We start from the raw sequence: 20,253 nt of genomic DNA on the forward strand, positions 1-20,253 counted from the left end.
TACTTGTGATGATTTTCTTTTTTTTTTTTTTTTTTTTTTTAGATTTAATGACACTCAGAAATGTGTGGTGAAGATTTGTAAATGGATTTCAGCCTGCATATAATTTATTACCAGGGATGAACTCATAAAATCGGCTTTGATTTCCTTAATTATGGGAGATCGGCTGATGTTATGCTCCCATATTCTGCTATGAGAGAAGCTGACCTTGTGACAGAACTGTACAAGGTCACTGTTGCCAAATCAGACAAAATCAGAATTGGCTGATCAGGCTTTTTAAAGATCGATGATCGGCATGAAAAGTGCAATTGGTGCACTTCTAATTTATTACATTTGTTGCACAATCTTTCACACATTTTAGAGAAATTAAGCTATTAACGTGACCACATTTATTCAGTAGGGAAGAACTTGTTTTCTCCGTGGCACATTGGTGAACACAGTTTGTCTATTAATAGTCTTAGTTTTAATTAAATCCCAGTCAGTCATCATTTCTTGTATAACTAATCCGGTCCTTTCTTGATCTGGAGAAGGTTTTCTTTTCGTTTTTAAGAGTGAAACAAACCTTTAATTCCAATGTCCTCTGAAATTAAAAGGTTTATCAGGTCGTTTCTCTCCTCCCACCACCAGGCGGCGCTGATGGTTTCAGCTTTGCAGCACCCGTTTGCAGTCTCTTAACTATAAACATCCGGTGTCACGTAGCGGCGTTTCTTTTCCACCGGTCAGAGCCAACATGGTGGGTACCGCGGAGAACTTTTCACTTCGACTTCGGACACAATCCTTCCCAATCCTCCTTCCACGTTCACTCACCGAAAACTGACGACCCCCGCGCCCTATTTCTCTATTTAAAAGACCGTCTGCGGCTGGGTTTTGCTGACGTTAGTGGAGGGGAATTCACATTAAACACGTAAACTTTGTCCCTGTTCTTAGTAGCGATTAGCGAGAAGCAGCCGCACTTTTTGCTCCTATTTAGTCATTTTATTTATAAACAACAAATATTACGTATTGACAAAGCGATTGCGTCAACTGTTTACGTTGTGTTTTGTTGATATAAAAACAAGGAACATAAAAATTACTTATGAAATGTTGCAGGTGTACCTGTTTTCACTTTTCAATAAACACATTATTTTACTGAACCTTGATGGTTCCCTGTCCAGAACGTTCTAATCCAGAATGTTCAGGATTAGAGTTTTATTTGAAGATTAGCTGAAAATACAGTTGATAAAAATTTATTTTCTGGCTGCATTTTAGTAAATTGGTAATTAGTAATTGGTAATTTTATTAATAAATTGTGAACATACACAATTTTTATGTATAAAATCTGGATATTGGTAACGATCTGAAACATAAAAACTGCTTTGGTGATTGTGATTTTTCTTTTTAATTTAAAGAATTAAATTGTACACAGTAATACGTGTTGGGTTTTTTTAACAGTATAAACAAACTTCAGTTCTCTAAAAAAATGTTTTAAACTTTGCATAGCTGGGCTATTTTATGCAGAAATCGCACAATAACAGGGAAGACTCCAACGCCCTCTGCCAAGAGGATAAACCACATAAGGTCATTGTTATGGAAGCTGACTGTGGAGAGAACTATTAATAGAAAGTTGAGTGGAAGGAAAAAAACTTACATTATCAATCTAACCTGACAAACTCTAAAAGAGTCTGTGGTGACACCAGAGCCAATAATACTGTCTACAGGCTGTAATTAAATCCAGATTTTCTTGAACACCTCAGCAGAAACTGAAAGGATGCAGTTAAAAAAAAAAAAAAAAAAAAAAGTTCATATACTGGCATTATTTTCAGTATGCCGTCTGTAAACAGCATCAGTTTTTATGTGAAATTCCAAACCTGAGTATCTTTATTAGCTGTAGGCCAGAATCATCAACAGAAATGAACAGTTGGCAGAAATCAATTTATGTTGCAATAAATCCATATAAAATGTTTCATTTTTTAAAATTAAATTCTAAAAATATCTCTTCCTCATACGTGACGGTTTTTATTTTCTCTCTTCAGGGACGAGTCAGGACCAAAACAGTGAAGAAGGCCGCCAGGGTCATCATTGAGAAATACTACACACGGCTGGGCAACGACTTCCACACCAACAAGAGGGTGTGTGAGGAGATCGCCATCATCCCCAGCAAACCTCTGCGAAACAAAGTTGCAGGGTTTGTAACATTTGATCTATTTTTGTTTCTTGTGACGGTTTCAGAATATTACTAGTGTGTGGATCTGTTCCTGTTTCTGCCTCTAAGCCTATTTAATATTTTTAAAATGATCACTGTTGATTGTGATGACCACCAGTAGAAAACATGGCGCCCCCATCATTATCAACTTTCTCTGTAGATCTTAAGAAATCTGGGTTTTGTGTCTCTCCACTTTCCCTTCTGACTCTGGGACCTTTACTTCCACATAAAATGCTACATTTCCATTCATCCTCACATACATTGTTGGACCAGTGCGCAGAAGACCAGCCCTTTTTCACCTTAGGCCAGGTACAACGGGTCAGGAGTGGCCTAACACAAGGAAGGCATCCGTATTATGGAGTTTCTCCAAACTTGTAAAGTACTCCTGGAACAGGAAATTGGAAGAGCACACATTCAAACATTGGTTACTTTATGAGCACAGAAGAGGAGATGGGTTTGCCTCGGACCAGCAGGGGGAGCACTGGAGCATGTTGGTCTGAGCTTCTTCTTTGGACTGTTGAGGCTTAATATGCTGTATGATAAATTCAGGAAGTATCAAAGTCCAAGGTGTTTTTATTTTTTTCAAACTTATTCTTGTAATCATGCGCTCTGCTGTGTCTCAGCTATGTGACGCACCTGATGAAACGCATCCAGCGCGGTCCCGTCAGAGGAATCTCCATCAAGCTGCAAGAGGAGGAGAGGGAGAGGAGGGACAACTACGTCCCCGAGGTACGGAAGCCATTTTGTCATAAGCTTAGGTCACAGTGGACCAAAGTTAGTCTATTAGGTCCAGTGTCCTGACCAGAGCCTGTGGCATGTTGCAGATTTCAGCTCTGGACCAGGAGATCATCGAGGTGGATCCAGATACAAAAGAAATGCTCAAGATGCTGGTAAGCCTGAAATCTAAAACCATATTGATGCTATTCCAAATATAGATGTTTGGAAAGTACTTCAACTCAATGCTCAGTCTTGGCAGACATGAGCTGCTCATAACTAGAATTAAAAAGTTTCACAGTGGAACATCTTAAGGTGATTCATTGCTCTGTTGAAGTCCATGTGTTTCTTCCTAGGATTACGGTGGCCTGTCCAAGCTTCAGGTCACTCAGCCAACTGTGGGAATGAACTTCAAAACTCCACGAGGATTGTAAAATCATGTCAGCATCTGAATAAAGAGACGGAATTAGAACTGGTTTCTCAGTTTTATCCTCTAGAAAATTTTAAAAAATGTCTACAAGCAAAATTTGTGTGCATTGGATGCAGTTTTAAGCACAACTTCTATAGGTTAGTCAGCAGTTTGACCCACAGGTGCTTCTAAAATGAGAAGTTATGACTCAGCAAGTGAGAAGGATGACCTTATTCTAGATTTCAGGTTGTTAAACTCTTCTTCCAAATTCTGGGTCCTTGATTTCCAAATGAAAGTGTACTTTCATCTGAACTTTGAGTCACTCAAACTGCCCAGTCCTTGTTCCTTAAATCTAGAAGCTGGTTCAGGTTTTCACTTAAAAGAAAACAGTTTCAGCCAATACCACAGAGGTTTGAGAGTTCTTGAAATCAATGACTCTTGAATCTCAAGCTCTTAAAATGGACAAGACTGCAGTTGTCCTGGTTGCTCAAAAAAATAAAAAGTTTAGCTATTCGTTGGCTACAAGACGCTGCTTTAGACAGAGTCAGCAGTTGTAGGCAATTTCAGTTCTGAATTAAACTGAGGTCTCATCTTGCATTTCTAGAATTTAGAAGTATTGCAAGTCAAAGTTGAAATGCATGTACAAAAATATTTCACATGCACCTACAGTTAATGCAAACATTGATTTCACTTGAAAAAGGGTCAAAAACTGAAAAACACCATAACTACAAAGTCTTGGGTTATTAAAAAAAAAAAAAGAAAAAAAAAAGGTATTTCCCCAATTCTTTCAATTGTCACATTTTCCATTTGTCAAATGGAAAATGACTTTAGAATTTTTGTAAAGCTATTCAGTCAGATGGAGTAAAGTTACCATCTTGGAACGCATGCTCTAGTTTAGACAATAGCATACATCAGTAAATGCCTTAAAAACAAAAGAAAATTGCTGACAATTTTATAAAAGCAAGAAAAGCTGCAAATATTAAAAACTCAGACAATTCAGCAATGCTTAAACACCTTTATTGTGCCCAATCTGAACATACTCCACAACTGTTAAGTAGCAGCAAACTTGGCAGACCACAATGAGGTAGACTTTCAAAACTCTAAAAAGCAGCTGGGCTAAAGGACAACAAGCTCAGCATGACAAACCTAATGGATAAAGGAAAGACGCGTCGTCTTTGGCACACGGCTTATGCATTTTTGTCCAACTGGAACAGGAAGGCAAAATGGAATAAGAAAGCTAGGGATCATTTTGTCGGGGGGGGTCTACTCAAGCTCTGGATAGATAGTTTATCAGCTTAGTGGAAGTTCTTACATTCAACAGGAAACAAGCAGCTGTTCGAACATAAAGCATGTCCCCCGCTGATGTATAAAAGTGATTTAAAAACCACTGCCACCTCTCCACACGTGTAAATTAAAAAGTGCAAAATGAAAAAAAGACAAAACTTTATACAAATCAAATTATTCACTCCAGTCCAACTATATCCATCAAGTGCTCTAAAAGTGATGGCTCACAAGTTGAGACATATCCAGTAGTACTGATTCACATTTAATAACTGGATTAACAAAGCAAGTTAAAGTAGTACAACCAACGTTTTGTGCCCATTCAGCTGAAATTTGGGAGGGCAAATTAAAAAAAGAAAAAAAAAAAAAAATTTTAACTGTATGTGGGGGAAAAAAAAAATAAAAGGGGAGGGTTTTCCCTTAAACAGCCACCTGGTAGAATTGTTCAAAAATTTTCATGTCATGACTTAAAACCGTTTGTGTACAAATTAGTAAAAAACTGCGTAAAAATGTCTGAAATGCGACTGGTTAAATGAAGCCCAACATTCAACTCCCAAAAAGTAAGAAACACCAGCTGGCTTGCACAGGAAAACAGACGCCAACCGGGCCGAGGGGAGGGAAGAGGGGAGGAAACTAAAAATTTAAAGGCACTGTATGGCATTTGCCAATGAATGGCAATGAGACTTGCGTGATTGCTCTTCACTATGCAATACATGAAAACAAAAAAATGGGAAAAAAAAAAAAAAAAAAGCCATTTTCATCCACTTCTTAACCTTAGGCTGACTAACATCTGTGGCCACGCGTCGGAGAAAATGCTTTAAAGCGTGACGGGCCCCTTGTCTACTCCCAACAAGGTCACTGTGCATAGTGCCACTGTGAACAGCAAAAACGGAGCAAGTGCAAAAGTGAACATTTCCTACAGTGATACCCCAGTGCCTGGTGGAATGCCTTGGTGCCCTCAGACTGAGGGACGTCCGGCACACGTGCTCTCCTCGGCGGGCGGCCTTCACCCCGCCGAGGGGGTGCTCTTCCTCAGACTTCCTCAGAGTGTCGGGACTCCGGATTTAGCTGGAATCTCGGTTCTTCTGGTTGCGCATGAGGGGCCGGTGGTTGCTCAAGATGTCCATGGAGTGCTGCCAGTGCCAGCAGGAGCGGCAGTAGTACTTGAAGCAGGCCTGAGGGGGAGAGACGACCGACAGGAAAAGTGAGAACTGCGGCTGAAACCAATCAATTAATCAAATGTCAGAATAATCTGAGATTAACTTTCACATTCTGCACGTTTTTCCATTTATGCCTTTTTTAAATACTATCTGAATTGTTTGCATCTTTTAACGCATTTTAACATTTTATGTTCTAAAATGCAATAACAGCATTCCTTTAGTTTTGTAGCAGAGATGCATCTGCAGCTAAAAAAAAATATAAAAAATACTTGTGAAAAGCTCAGACCTTACTGCTTGACTAACATTGTAGGATTAATCGGATAATTTTTTGATTAACTGAATAATTGGATAGCAAAAAGTGCTTAATGAGGTTTTTTTAATCATTTGAACCAGGTGAAGCTAAAACAGCCTCTTTAGTTTTGGGTAGAACATTTTCACATCGTCTTAGAGCAACAATTGAGACAAAACAATACTTATATTTTTGCATTTGTCTGCATACTCCAGTTAAGCGATTACCAAATTAATTGACAATCATTTCAATAATTAGCTCATTATGATCAACATCACAGGCATAACAGGTAAAAAAAGTTTGTGCAACAGCACCCTGTAACCAGAAGTCACTTTATAAAGTCGGCAGGATCTTTCTATCTCGGAACAATCTGATAAATCATGTTTCAGTCCAGTTTGTCCAATTTTAATGTGGCCTTAGATCTTTGGCTGCATTTTTTTCCCAGTGGTTTTACTGGAACAAAAGCAACAGGAAATTTGCTGGACCAAAACATTTTCTCCACCCCCCCACAAAGGCTTGGATTACTAAAACTTTAGAAAGGCGCCACATTCAATACTCTTGAACCCTTTGAAGATATTCATAATATTGACGTGGCCCAAAATAAAAAGGAGTTTGATATCTGTTGTTTAAAGGGTCGGTTGTGGTATTAAGCTGTTAAAACAAGAACTTGTTGAAGTCAAGTATTGATCACATCAATACCGTTTTGATTTGATTTATAAAAATATTTAAGGGCACAACTGTTGATCCATTTAGTGGGCCACAAAATCAGTTATGATGGGCCGGATTTGGCCCACGGGCCTCGAGTTTGACATGTTCTTCAAACCATTGTTAGGAGAGATGCATGAAGAAAGTAGTGCTGGGTATTTTTCCACTGACCTGGTCTCTGCAGAAGAAAGGCCCAGGTTGACGAAGGCAAACTTGACACATGGAGTCTTCCAGGTAGGGGTCGATCTGAACCTGAAGGAAGACGCACAACTTAAAACCCTAAAACCGTAATAAGTAAACTGCAAAAAGGAATTTCTTAATTCTTTTAAACAGACAATTGTACCTTTTTTGTAAACTTTGGCGTTTTAATCTCCACAAATGCTGCGCACACGGCTTTCAGATAGCTGCGCTGGTTGTTGAAGGTGACACGTCCAGAGCCTGCACACACCACCCTGGACATGAATCCTCAAGAAACCCTTTCAGAGCAACTATTCTAGAGGGCAGCTGCCGTTACCTATGGGATACTTGTGCTTGTCCGTGTCGATGCCGGCATACATGACGCCCCCAAACAGGTCGTTCATGATGCTGGCCAGCGCCTCGGCGTTAAGCATGCCGTGCAGAGCGCCGACAAACACCGTCTTACTGGGGTCCAGGCGCTGGGCGGGACAGCGCACGTAGTTGCTGTCAGAGATCACCCAGGGGATCACCTGCACCTGGAGCAGGAATGGACAGGTCAGGGGTCAAATTACTGGGAGTTGGGATAAAAACTCAGCTCAGAAAACTTTGAAAAATCAAAAAAAATAGGTAGCTCAGCAGAAGCATGACTTCTTTGTTGCTTCAATATCATTAACAGTAGCGTTGTATCTTTAATTGCGATGTTTATCGCAATTAAAGGTTGCGACAAACAATCTTTAATTGTTAGTTTTGTTTTTGCAGCAAGTTTTCACTGCAAAAACAAAACCTTAAGTATTTTTGGTTTAGTTTCAAGTGCAAATATCTTGGGAAACTTGAAATAAGACAAAAACTAAATTATAAGTTACCTTTCAGCAAGAGATTATTTTAAGTTCAATTCCTTCAATGATGAAAAGTCCTAGTACCAGCGGTACACTGTGGGAAGTTTTTCCTAGTTCCATTGGAACTAGGAAAAACTAAAGTTGAATTGCCAATGGCGCTAGTACTTTATAAAAGTTTTGCCAGGTAAATCCCCAAGAGTGAGGATAATGCGAGTTAATCATCAGTAATGTTGCATCATCTGCTGTAAATTCCTGAGGAATCTTTGCCTTTACCAATTGAAATCTCATTGAAAAGTAGAATCTGTATGGAAACTGCATGAAGCCAGCTGTCCTTACCTTGCAAGCAAGCTGAATGCTTTCAGTTTCTAAATAAGACTTTGGGTCATTTAAAAACAGCAGCGATTATTTTGAAGTTGTGCTCAGAAGTAAACACTAATTCACTCCTCCAAGCATTCCTGAGGGGAACTGCTGCAGAACAATTAGAAACTCTCAGCTTTTGTTACAGAGCAGGGAGACTGATTGATACTTTTCACAATTCAACTGCATGGCTGACTTTAAATAAGCCTCTATTTTTATTTAGCCATTGTAAATTGTGTATTTTGTAATTGTTATATTTTTGGACACATTTCAACGGTTCACACCAGGATATATTCAGCCTTACAGCAATAGATTCTTACAACCAACATCTGATTGTACGTAGCGTTGGAAGTTTAGGGAGCATCATAATGTTGATGTTACCGCTGCAAAAAATCCACAGTTTCCTGATTTCTCATCATTCTGAAGCCCCAACACAGTTCATAGTGGCTCAGAAAACCAACCGAATCACTTGAGTCCTTTAAAAAAACAAACAGCTTCGAGTCAAAGAAAGGCATTGAAAGGAAGGAAAAAAAAAAACAAAAACATGGCCTTGCTTGAAAAGTTAAAAATGAATGCAGTTTGAAGTGGCACAAATATGGAGGGTTTTTTTTTTCCCCCAAAGGAACTCATGATGCCAGTTTGTTTCAGTGTAGTTAATGCTTGTTGTTGTTGTTTACGGTTTCACTACACAGTGATGTGAAATCAGAACATTATGTTTGATGCTAGAGTACATTCTACAGGTAAACCCGTCACAGTCCAGCTTTGCGACAATGCCAGCTCCTACTCACGTCTTTGCATCGCATTCTGCGGCTGGACATCTTAAAGTAATACTCCCGACTGTCCTCTGGGTGGAAGGGATCCTGGGAGCACGCCTGGAGCAGCGCCCTCACTGACTTCTCGTTTTCAAACACCAGGTAAACGTAGCCTGAAGGCATTAAAATAAATAAATAAATAATGGCCAACACTTATTGGCATCTTGTTTAGCAAAATTCAACCACAAGACTACTTTCCCCATTTTACAAAACTTCAAAATTTCATTTTAAAGAGTGGTTTTGACAGTAGTAGTTTTGTTCAGAAGCCGAGTAGACAAATTTGTTCTGAACATTCTTTTATTAAATCAAAAATATGTTCTTTGCTTTGACTCCCATCATTTTCAGAGCAAAATACATGATTTAGCATATTTTATCTAAACACTGAAGCATGTCTAAAATCTGGAGTTCATGCAAATCTCCAATTTTCCAAAAATTTCAGATGAAAAAAACAACCCTGAAAACGATTTCCTACCTCAGAATATTTTGGTCACTAAGAAAATTAAAGTTACGAGAAGTTGTGCAAGAATATAGTCGAAATGCGAGAAAGTTATAATATGACTATTTACATAAAAGTCATAATATAACAGATGGTTGAAGCTCAGATTCAGGAAGAGCAGTGTGGTTTTCGTCCTGGTCGTGGAACACTGGACCAGCTCTACACCCTCGGCAGGGTCCTGGAAGGTGCATGGGAGTTCACCCAACCGGTCTACATGTGTTTTGTGGACTTGGAGAAGGCGTTCGACCGTGTCCCTCGAGGAGCCCTGTGGGGGGTTCTCCAGGAGTATGGGGTACCGGGCCCTTTGATACGGGCTGTCAGGTCCCTGTATGACCGGTGTCAGAGTCTGGTCCGCATTGCCGGCAGTAAGTCGGGCTCGTTTCTGGTGAGAGTTGGACTCCGCCAGGGCTGAGCTTTGTCACCGATTCTGTTCATCACTTTTATGGACAGAATTTCTAGGCGCAGCCAAGGTGTTGAGGGGATCCGATTTGGTGGCCTTAGGATCTCATCTCTGCTTTTTGCAGATGATGTGGTTCTGTTGGCTTCATCGGGTCGTGATCTGCAGCTCTCGTTGGAGCGGTTCGCAGCAGAGTGTGAAGAGGCCGGGATGAGGATCAGTGCCTCTAAATCAAGGCCATGGTCTTGAGCCGGAAAAGGGTAGAGTGCCTTCTCCGGGTCAGGGGGGGTGTCCTCCCCCAAGTGGAGGAGTTCAAGTATCTCAGGATCTTGTTCACGAATGGGGGAAGAAGGGAGCGGGAGATCGACGGGCGGATTGGCGCAGCGTCTGCTGTCAAGCGGGCGCTGTACCGGTCCGTCGTGGTGAAGAGAGAGCTGAGCTAAAAAGCGAAGCTCTCGATTTACCGGTCGATCTACATTCCCACCCTCATCTATGGTCATGAGCTTTGGGTCGTGACCGAAAGAACGAGATCGCAGATACAAGCGGCCGAAATGGGTTTTCTCCGTAGGGTGTCTGGGCTCTCCCTTAGAGATAGGGTGAGAAGCTCAGTCATCCGGGAGGGACTCAGAGTAGAGCCGCTGCTCCTTCACATCGAGAGGAGCCAGTTGAGGTGGCTCGGGCATCTGGTCAGGATTCCTCCTGGACGCCTCCCTGGTGAGGTGTTCCGGGCAAGTCCCACTGGGAGGAGGCCCCGGGGAAGACCCAGGACACGCTGGAGGGACTATGTCTCTCGACTGGCCTGGGAACGCCTCGGGATTCCCTCAGAGGAGCTGGGACAAGTGGCTGGAAGAGGGAAGTCTGGGCCTCCCTTCTGAAGCTGCTACCCCCGTGACCCGACCCCGGATAAGCGGAAGAAAACAGATGGATGGATGGATAACAGCTTTGAGTTGTAAGTCATGTCGTATTTTGTTAATATTCTCTAAATTTTTATCTTTTATTTATTCTTAATACTCCATTGTCGTTTCCACAAAAATCAGAACTATGCATCACATAGCAACCTTGAAACCCAGAAAGAAACGGTAACAGAAAATAAAATTATAATATATGCAAAGTTAAACAAAGGCAGACAGTTGAAATAATTTACCACTATACCCACTAAAATGCATCTGCTTTTCCATTTTGATAGACAGTACTCTTTTAGAAACCAATTAGCTTCCCACATTTGGCCCATCTCTATGCCTAGAGTCACCATCTAGGAGTGCCCATAAAAAGGATAAGTTCCCAGCATGCAGTGTGCTCACCACAGGTGTTCACCCTAAAACCAGGAGGGAAAATGGAAATTAGCCTACCAGCTCGCAGTTACCTTTAGCAACATTACCTTTAGGAGGGCAGCGGGGATGCTTTCCATCCTTACCTGGCCACTCCACAGTCAGAGGGCCATACCCACTGAAGGTGTTGATCAGGCCAGCTGGACAAAAGCAGCAATAGAGCAGCCATGTTTTAATCTGGTTAAATATCAGGGTTCGAACACTTTTCCCCACAGTAAAATACAAGTACTTTTCAAGCATCAACTTTGAGGCAAGTTTTCAAAGTTTTCTCACTTTGGAAATAAAAATGCATATTACACAAGAAAGACCGTTTCAATTTACCATTAAATGTTTTCTGTTGCCATGACTGCAGGGATATGGTAATGTCTGACTGGTCTGAGAACAAAACACTAATGTAACCAAATTACCCAATTTCAATAACATTGTTTTAAAATATAACCTCTATTTTAATTACACTATTGACTTTTGAATTACACTACTGTGAGTTAAATATTCATTACTAAATGACCTTCCTGCTCAAACTAAATGCTTAAATTCACAGTTGAAACTAGATTTTTTTTACTCAAGACGGTTTTTTTTTACCCAACCGTCTGAACTTAGACCAAATTTATCTTGTTTCACATCAGTTAGAAACATCAAAATTATTTTTACTTCCTAAAATGCCAGAAAACAGATTTGTTTTGTAGGTGTGTAAAAATATCTGGTTGCAACTGTAAATAACGCTTTCAAACATTAAATTGCACTTCATTACAAAACCGTGCAGTTTAAATCATTTTCAAGGACTTAAAAAAAAAAAAAAAAAAAAATCAAGCACTTTCCAAACCTTGGAAACATCTAAACATTTTTTTCAAGGACTCCAAGCACCCATCAGATCCATGAAATATTTAATTACTTCAGGTTTAATCTCGATATCAAAAAAAAGAAAAATTAAAGTGGCTGAATTTCTAACAAATACATTTCACATTTTATTTCAACTATATTTCTGTCGAGCCGGTCCAAGTATTTCCTCCGAGTTCTATCCCACTGAAGGAGTTGAACAGAAATTTTCCATTTTGCAAATACAAAATGTTACTAGTTAATGTTGAGACAAACCTTCAGTGATGTCCCAGGGCACGCCACCAAGAAAGACCTTGCAGGAGTAAATGGGATCCTTGTTGTTTCTGGGAGGCAGCTGACCGCTCCAAGTGAATGTGGCCTCATTCACAGCTAATGCATGCAAAAAAAAAAGAAAAAAGTTAAACATGGTCTCATCCGATCTTTAACAGAGGTTTGAGACAAACGAGCAGCGTACCTGCAGCCTGCCTGTGCAGACGGGCTTCCCTCTCGATGCTGAACGTGTCGTCCGATTGGTCGAGCATGTCTGAGCCGGGCCACGGGGAGCCGGTGCGCCAGCGGCGGGAGATGGTGGAGGAGGCGGGGCTGGCGCTGGGCGGCGGAGTCAGGGGGGAGCTCATGTCCTGGGGGTCCAGGCGCGGGCCCAGCCGCAGCAGGTCCTTCTGCATGTTGGACTTCACGTAAGGCAGTGGAGGGGAGATTCGCAAATTAGACTGCAGAAGAAGACGTGGCTGGATTATTTCCAGTAGAGATGGAGTGGAATATCAGTCTAGATTATTTTTACCATGACTCCATCTGGAAGGCTCTGGTTAAACAGAACCATCTCAGGTGTTTAAACCAGGCTGTAAATGTGTAGCAAAACATGCTGTGAAAAAAATGCAGGTGTCCATTTTAAGTCAAGTGAGTTAAATTGTGCAGCAAGAAACAAGTCAAATTTAACACTACAAGACCTTTTTTAAATTATTATTTAATACTGAAAAACTATACAGGCTGGCTCACAAATAATGAGCTAATGGCACAAACCAACTTCATCCGACCAACTGGCAGTGCATTTGAACTTAACCATGACACAACAGTAGCCAAATAGTTAGCAAGGGTATATTAGCAGCTAGTTACAGAACACAATGAAACACTTTTGCCCGACTGAAAAGTCCCACAAGAAAAACCCCACTACATACAAAGTTAAATATTTATGCCATGACGACATTTAAGACCTGTGATTTGTGTATTTAAGGTTCTTACATTTTTTAATTGAATATAAGACATTTCAAGGCCTTAATTTTGCATGCGTGTGCATGAAATGAAAGACATTTTAAGGATGTGCAGTCACCCTGATTAAAGCCTGAAAGAAAAGACAAAAATAATCACTCTTTAGTCTTCGTCTATAAAAGCCTGAATGTGGAGGCTTTGAGAACATTTGAAGGTTCTTTTAATTATGCACTTAAAGCACTTGATGACATTTCAAGTTGTATCCTTTTACCAACACAAGAAAAAAAAAATCCTCAAGTTTGGACAGTTTAAGCCTGGAAGTTTACTGATCCAGAGATTAACAAAAAATCTCCAGTCTAACAAGTAAACCGCTCAGGTAAATAAAAGCTCATTAAGCCAATAGATGTGGCAATTTTGAGGAAGAAAAAAAAAAAAAATCACTTGTAGACTTTGATTACTCTGCAAAAGTCAAATTGCTGCCCAATGTTTTTTTTTTTAAAGAAGCTCTGATGAAAAGGTCCCCTGTGTGCAATCAGAGCAATTCTTCCTGTGCTTTGTCTGCAATTATTCTGTCAATATGTCAGACTGAAGTCAAACCTCTGCTCTTCAATGAGGAAGGACAACCGCTCTGCTGAGCACAAAGTGGAAGAAAATACTAATGTACTCTGACGCAAAAACCAAGTACAATTAGGTTTAAGCTGGAGGATGTGTTCTTTTATCATATATGATAAAATATGAAGCAACTGAGGGGACGATTTGCCAGCAACAGTCGGACAAATCTGCTGGTCAGCTAATGTTACTTGTTAAGCCAAATCCTTCATGAAAATGCATATCAGGAAAACCCAGCTGGATTCTAGGGTGGAAAATGAAACCATTTAAAGTGTTTGAGTAAAGAGAAATGATGTGCCTTACCAGCACGTCACAGAGGTGATCTGATCCAGAGCTGAACCCACTGGTCTCAGAGTCTTCAGGGCTGCTGGAGCGGGAGTCCAGGAAGGAGCTGGAGTCCAGCCGGTTCACCATCCGCGCCATTCCGGGGAACTTCTCCAGGAAGTCAGCGGTCACGTTCATGGACTCATGGGGCAGATAGCCCGGAGGCTTCCCCAGGATGCTACTGAAAGGGTTGTTCAGCATGCCCAGCACTGGTAGACGAGACATTCGGGGTGTTAAAGCAGCACAAGCTGAAGAAAGCGGGACAAGCGTGCTGACTCTACAGAGCTGTTTCAATTCGTCAGCAAGTGGGATGCATAAAGTTTCTAAAAGATGCATCTTTCTTCCCTGCATTTTGCAACTGAATAAAGACAAGACAGTTGTGCTGAATTCACAGTTCAATGTTGATTAGGAACAGAAAGCCTGCAGTGAAACAGAGGAAGCACCAATGTGTCTACAAAGTATCAGATAAGACAGATGGCTTCTATCCAAGGCTGGGTGGCAAGTTGATTTTTAACAAATCAACCAAATTCTGTTTTACGGGGGGAAAACAAACAAACAAAAAAACATGCTTTTTTTCACCAATTTACTGCTTGGGTTTCCAGAGTGATATTAACCCACTCAAGAACTACCATCTTGTTTGACAAGTGTTTTAAAGTTCCTATTTATTTCAACTTTGAATTCAAGTCAACTCACAGAAGGAATTAAAGTCAGTTTTTAAAAAAAGACTGTCATTTGTAGTTTAAGGAAAAAAGTGAGGGAAATCAAATTTGGTGCAAGGAGAAATTTTAACAAAATGAAAGTTTATTTTTAAGCCATATTTCCCAGTCCTACTCAAAGCATCTCCAATTCTTTGAGATCTGAAATCCAGAAGCAAAAAATGCAAAACTTTTTTTCCCCTCCAGCAGCAGGCTGGTTCAGTCACCTCTTCCAAACCAGTTCGCTGACTTCCTTCCTGTAACAAGGTTTTCTGTAAGTGACTGAGTTTCAATCATTGCTGCAGGCCCAGATTAGGCACCTATAAACCGGGTCAAGTGGGTTTGATAGGACATGGTCAATAATAAGGCTATAGAGGGGGAAGAAAAAGGTGTCACAACAAATTATGGATAATCAGTAGTTTTGCTCCCCAGCATTGTTCAGGTCCAATACAGCTTCTTCTAATCAAAGCCAAAAACTACATTTTAAACTTGACCAACATTTAACAGCCGACTGTAGCAACATTACTGAGGTTATCAAAATGAAAGCGTGTTTTTGTAGCCCATTTGCTTGCTACAGACGCAGCAAAGCAAAACTGCCACATCATCCTTAGCAATGCCACAGCTTGCTCCCACACACAGAACTATCACAAGTATTAAATGTACAGAAAAGAACCTGAATGTTGAAAAATGAAAACGAGAGAGAGAATCAACTCTGGAGACTGGCTGTGAATCTTGGATACACTCCGCTTTGCCACTTACTGGAGGAAGAGCTGCTCTGAACCTGGGAAGAGGGAGAATGCGAGTCGGCCTCCTGGCTGCTCCAGGGTCTGTCCCAGCTGGACAGACGCAGCGACTGGAGCCCGAGGCCCAGGTCCGTGACATCCAACGGGCCCCGGGGTAAAGGGATGTCCTGGGAGTTGGGTATGCTGCCGCAGTTGGGAAAAAGCATCCTCCTGCTGCCCACAGCAGCCAGCTCCGATTCTACAGAGCCGGTTAGCAAAACGAGAGAAGAGACAGACAGAGAAGCATTAGCAGAAAAATAAAAAATAATAAAAACAGCAGAAGAGAGGACAGAGCGAGGTCTGTCTTTTTTCCCTGTGAAGAGAAAGTGAGAAAACAATAAAACTTCCCTCATCATCATCGTCGTCGTCACGTCTCCCCCCTACCCTGGCTGACGGCGGAGCTAACCTGCTGCCTCTGTGCCTGGTGCGACTGCCATGCATCTCTGTCCGCATCACTGACCCACCTAGCAGCATGTGACATGGCTGCTGATGCACTCGCACACCCCTTCTAATGACATCAGCTTCGCCCTCCTCCGCCACCCCTGCTTTAACCGTGTAATGACAAAATTCTAGTCGAAGCTATCGGTTTGTAGATGGAAGTCCTCCCCCACCCTTCCCGCCCCCCCGCTTCAGAGTGAGGAGGGCGACAGCTGCCACCGTTCCTGGCGCTGCTCACTTGGTCTAGTCTGATTTCCTGAGAGAGGCAGAAGGGAGGGAGGGAGGAAGGGAATGACTCAGCAAACTTTTAGCTCAAAAGTACCTCGCATTCTGGGATGCACAGGGATTTTATTACAATCTGTATTTTGCAAATTTTCCATTTAAAAAAACCCAAAATAAACAGAAGAAAATTTGCAAAAGGCTTGTTGCATCAGAAGCAGCTGACTGATCAGATGAGGTCTGTGCAGACATGCGCTGCGAACTCCCTCCCCTCTCCTGGAACGCTTCCAGCTACCCGCTAACTCCCCCTGATTCAGCAACGCCGAGCTCTCCGAGGCACGGGCTCCGAGCCAAAGGCAGGAGTTTTGCTCTCCGTTTTGCACCAGGATCAAATTTACTCTTTTAAACATTGGAAGTTGCAACATTGACCTTTTGAGCTACATCATAAAAAAAAGGAAAAAAAAAGGGAGTAACAATGCAGATGGAAAATTAGCAACTTAATTTAAGATAGATGCTACAGTGAGCTTATTGCTTGGCTAAAATATTACTCCCAGGGCTAAGACTGCTGCATTGCTGCAGATCAGTGATTCAGCATGAATCAGCTCTTGGCAACTGAATGATGAGGTGAACAAGTTTCTATGCTTAAATGTCCAAGTGGAACTCCATCAGCATTCACTGAACCCAAAATTTAAATATTTCAATTTTACACCAAGTTTCATAGTTTCTTCTTTAACTCTACAAAAAAAAAAAAGATCCAGTTTTGCTCTGTTTTGCTTCTAAAATTCATGCATTTTGTTTGATTGCATTATTACCGTCATACGCTTTAAAATGTTCTGTAAATACAATCAACTCAGTTTTATGGCAAACAGATATACATTTTATTTTGTCTCCATATCGGGTTAAACTGTGGATGAAGTGAACCCACTATGAAATAAAGTAGAATTTTATATTTGGGAGCTTTCAGACAAGTCACATTTTTAAAAAATGGTACAAAAGCTACACAGTTTTTCTAGCGATTGAGTTATGCAACAGAATGACACAAATGACAGACTGGGCTTTTAATATTAAGAAATATTGATATTATGGTTGAGTTAAGAGACTTCTTTTAGTAGATTTTCCATGGTGTGAAACCACAAAAGTCTACAGTTTTAGTCAACATAGATAAACTTAAAAGCAATTAGCTTTTGCTTGATCTCCTGTATTTACAGCAGCTTGCCTAACTTGAAATTAGTTGCAGAGGTCCGGCATTGCAACCGTCATTATTAATATTAAGTTGCATGCGCTGGAACTTAATACAACTAAAGTGTAAATTTTTTTAATGCCATTTAAACATTGCACGTTTTTCTTTAAAAAACAACAACAAAAAAACAAACATTCGTCGTATCCCAATTTGTCATTCATAAAGCAAAATGGAGGAGGAGGGTTTCAGTTTGGACTCTAGGAGAGAATCGTGTTGTTTGCTAATCACCAATAAAAGTCTGTCAACAGAAACTCTGTGAACGCCAAGCTCTAGTTAATTGCCACTTCTACTCCAGTGCAATGCTTCATTTCCGGGTTGTTTTTGCACAAACACGTTGCATTTAAAAAGCCAAACAAACAAACAAACAAAAAAAAACACTTTTTGAGTGCAGCGTGTCTTTACCGCAGAGCAGGTCTGGTTTGTGCTTGGTGCTGTTGGGTGTGGTGCACACGCCGGTGAAGTCCAGAGCGTTGCCCAGCATGGTGTTCATCCGGCGGAAGATGTCTGCGTTGCTGCAGGTGGACAGAGCCGGGGAGTCGGTGTCCGGGCTCTCGGGCCTGCGGGAATCGTTTCTCTGTGTGAAGAAGCAGCAAAAAGAAAGATAAACATGGGGAGAAATTAGCGACATCTGCACTACATGCTATATTTATGTTTCAATTTGAAAAAAAAAAAAAAAGTTTCTATTCAGAAGTCGTGTATGGTTTATTAGAAGGCCCGCCACTGGCTGACAAGGCGCACAAAAGGTCAAATTTATTAACTTCAACGTGGGCTTCGTTTTAAGCCGCTTCAGTTTCGTTTTTTTTGACTCACCAGGGAAAACGCCATGATGTGGACAGACAGCCTAAAAGAAATGTCACAATAACGACCCCGGCCTGCAGCAAAAGGTCATTTTTATGAAGTATGCTAGCAGCTAATTAGTCCTAATCTGCCGAACGTGTGCAGGACCAATGAGTGGGCCTCGAGGGCCTCCGTCTGCTCACGTGCTCAACATCAAAGAGCTCACCGTAAAATACTACAATTTAGCACGCGGTCACATAGAATATAATGACATGGGAACGAAGACAAAATAGTCTATTTTATTTTCATTTGAGATTAAACTTACATAAACTTATAAAACAATATTTAATTAGTCAATTTTCCTAACTAACTCCACACTATTGAAACCATCTATCTATCTATCTATCTATCTATCTATCTATCTATCTATCTATCTATCTATCTATCTATCTATCTATCTATCTATCTATCTATCTATCTATCTATCTATCTATCTATCTATCTATCTATCTATCTATCTATCTATCTATCTATTTTTCCATTTCTGTTCATTTAATTGGTTAGAATTCAGGATTTTCAATTCCGTTTCACAAAATTCGATTATTGCACAATACCAATAACGACTTTTTATTATTATTATAGAACTCTTATAACTCAGGAGTTCACAAGACAATGTGAACTAAATGTGGCTGTTGTGTTTCTGAATCCTCTGTACAAAGAAAGATATAATCTAAATATCAAAGTGCTTAATAATATTCAAAACATAGTCAAATAGAATCCAACAGGATGCAAAAATGTTTTAAATGTCACTTTTAGTCCATACTTTACATCCAAACAAGAAATACAACAATCAGGCTTTTCCTGGTTAGTATAGATTTCTAGTTTTCTTAAAGATCTGAATCATGATTTTAACATATTCAGACTTTTTACTTTAAAGACCATGGCAAGAAAAAAACCCCTGTGCAGCTGGTCCATTGACAACAGTTGTAGTTATGAACCCAAAAGAAGAGTAAATAACAGGATTTAATTCAGCTTATTTATAAAATGTACAAGTGTACTATTTATAGGAAGAGACCAAAGTTATTAACAGCACTGGCTCAGCTGATGTCCCCCCTCCAGGACGGTAACAGCAGAAAGCCTGACCAGGTGTAGCGTCTATGAAGAGAAAAAACAAAGAGAACAGAAAGTTAAAAGCTGAAATAACGGTAAATAATGGAAAATTGGAGAGTAGTAGGAGAAAAAAGTGAGGAAGAGTGTACAGTATGTCGTCTTAGCCTATGGCAGTGTGACTGCAGAAGAAGCTCATGCTGGCTGTAATCTTCATGAAAAATAAGAGTTTTAAGTCTAGACTTAAAAGTAAACAAGCATCAGTTATTTAAATTTAATTTTCAGTCATGTGTTCATGACTTTCATCTGGTTCTCAGTAATGTGCCTTAAGGAATATGCTGACAATTAATGCAGTTGTGGACCAAAAAATGTTCAAGCTTTGATGCATATTGTGAATATGAGGGAAAAAAACTGATCTGCTGATCTTTCTTATAAATAGCCTACTAACCTTTTAGTTCATCTTGTCAAGCACTAAAATACTGAAAATTGGCTCATTTGATACGTTATTGTTTCATTTCCTCCTTTAGTCCCGTATTGAGAACGGTCACTTTCTTAATTTGTGACCTAAATACTTTATATTAATGTCCTTAGAGGGTGGGGGCAGACTAAAATATAATCATTTTAAAAAATAAATGAACAAACTCACTTCAGTCTCCAGCATGCTTGTTTATAAAAGGCTTTATGACTCGTTTGATCTTGAGTTGTGTCTTGATTTCTGACCAGCAGAGGGCGGCATAGTCCAAGAGATAGAAAAAGGGGGAAAATTGCTCATATTTCAACTAATTTTAACCCTCCCATCAGTTTTTACTCAGCTGTAACAATTACTGATACGCACATAAACACCTAATATAAAAACACATCTTACAGCCATCTGCTAAC

At 40.4% G+C, this 20,253-nt stretch overlaps 2 protein-coding genes across 5 annotated transcripts; one reads left to right on the forward strand and one right to left on the reverse strand.

Moving 5' to 3' along the window:
- Nucleotides 1-629: 629 nt before the first annotated feature.
- On the forward strand, nt 630-3,365 carry rps17 (ribosomal protein S17). The gene is made up of 5 exons (XM_032560435.1): nt 630-730; nt 2,010-2,161; nt 2,803-2,908; nt 3,004-3,069; nt 3,250-3,365. Exons 1-5 carry the CDS (start codon nt 728-730, stop codon nt 3,325-3,327), a joined length of 405 nt encoding a protein of 134 aa, XP_032416326.1. The 5' UTR covers nt 630-727; the 3' UTR covers nt 3,328-3,365.
- A 937-nt stretch (nt 3,366-4,302) lies between these two features.
- Nucleotides 4,303-16,215, reverse strand: LOC116718456 (cytoplasmic polyadenylation element-binding protein 1). 4 transcript variants are annotated; one of them, XM_032560422.1, is made up of 11 exons: nt 16,000-16,215; nt 15,571-15,792; nt 14,096-14,325; nt 12,432-12,687; nt 12,233-12,346; nt 11,176-11,280; nt 8,896-9,032; nt 7,252-7,450; nt 7,081-7,175; nt 6,909-6,989; nt 4,303-5,758 (listed from the first exon to the last, which is right to left on the reverse strand). In XM_032560422.1, exons 1-11 carry the CDS (start codon nt 16,028-16,030, stop codon nt 5,648-5,650), a joined length of 1,581 nt encoding a protein of 526 aa, XP_032416313.1. In that variant the 5' UTR covers nt 16,031-16,215; the 3' UTR covers nt 4,303-5,647. The 4 variants fall into 4 exon arrangements, with proteins under 4 accessions (XP_032416313.1, XP_032416312.1, XP_032416310.1 ...); XM_032560421.1 differs by lacking the exon at nt 16,000-16,215 and having other exon boundaries at nt 12,432-12,648; nt 15,571-15,993; XM_032560419.1 differs by lacking the exon at nt 16,000-16,215 and having other exon boundaries at nt 11,191-11,280; nt 15,571-15,993.
- Nucleotides 16,216-20,253: the final 4,038 nt, after the last annotated feature.

Source organism: Xiphophorus hellerii, chromosome 4, assembly GCF_003331165.1.
Source record: "Xiphophorus hellerii strain 12219 chromosome 4, Xiphophorus_hellerii-4.1, whole genome shotgun sequence".
NCBI classification, from domain to species: Eukaryota; Metazoa; Chordata; class Actinopteri; order Cyprinodontiformes; family Poeciliidae; genus Xiphophorus; species Xiphophorus hellerii.

Excerpts from the sequence above, each read along its gene's own strand:
- rps17 (XM_032560435.1), top strand. Across the intron at positions 2,162-2,802 it reads CTGCGAAACAAAGTTGCAGG|CTATGTGACGCACCTGATGA; the intron begins GTTTGTAACATT and ends GCTGTGTCTCAG. Across the intron at positions 3,070-3,249 it reads AAGAAATGCTCAAGATGCTG|GATTACGGTGGCCTGTCCAA; the intron begins GTAAGCCTGAAA and ends GTTTCTTCCTAG.
- LOC116718456 (XM_032560418.1), bottom strand. The coding sequence starts at position 15,952 with ATGATGATGAGGGAAGTTTTATTGTTTTCTCACTTTCTCTTCACAGGG. Across the intron at positions 9,033-11,175 it reads TAAAGGTAATGTTGCTAAAG|GCTACGTTTACCTGGTGTTT; the intron begins GTAACTGCGAGC and ends TAATGCCTTCAG. Across the intron at positions 7,451-8,895 it reads GCAGAATGCGATGCAAAGAC|GTGCAGGTGATCCCCTGGGT; the intron begins GTGAGTAGGAGC and ends TTCCTGCTCCAG.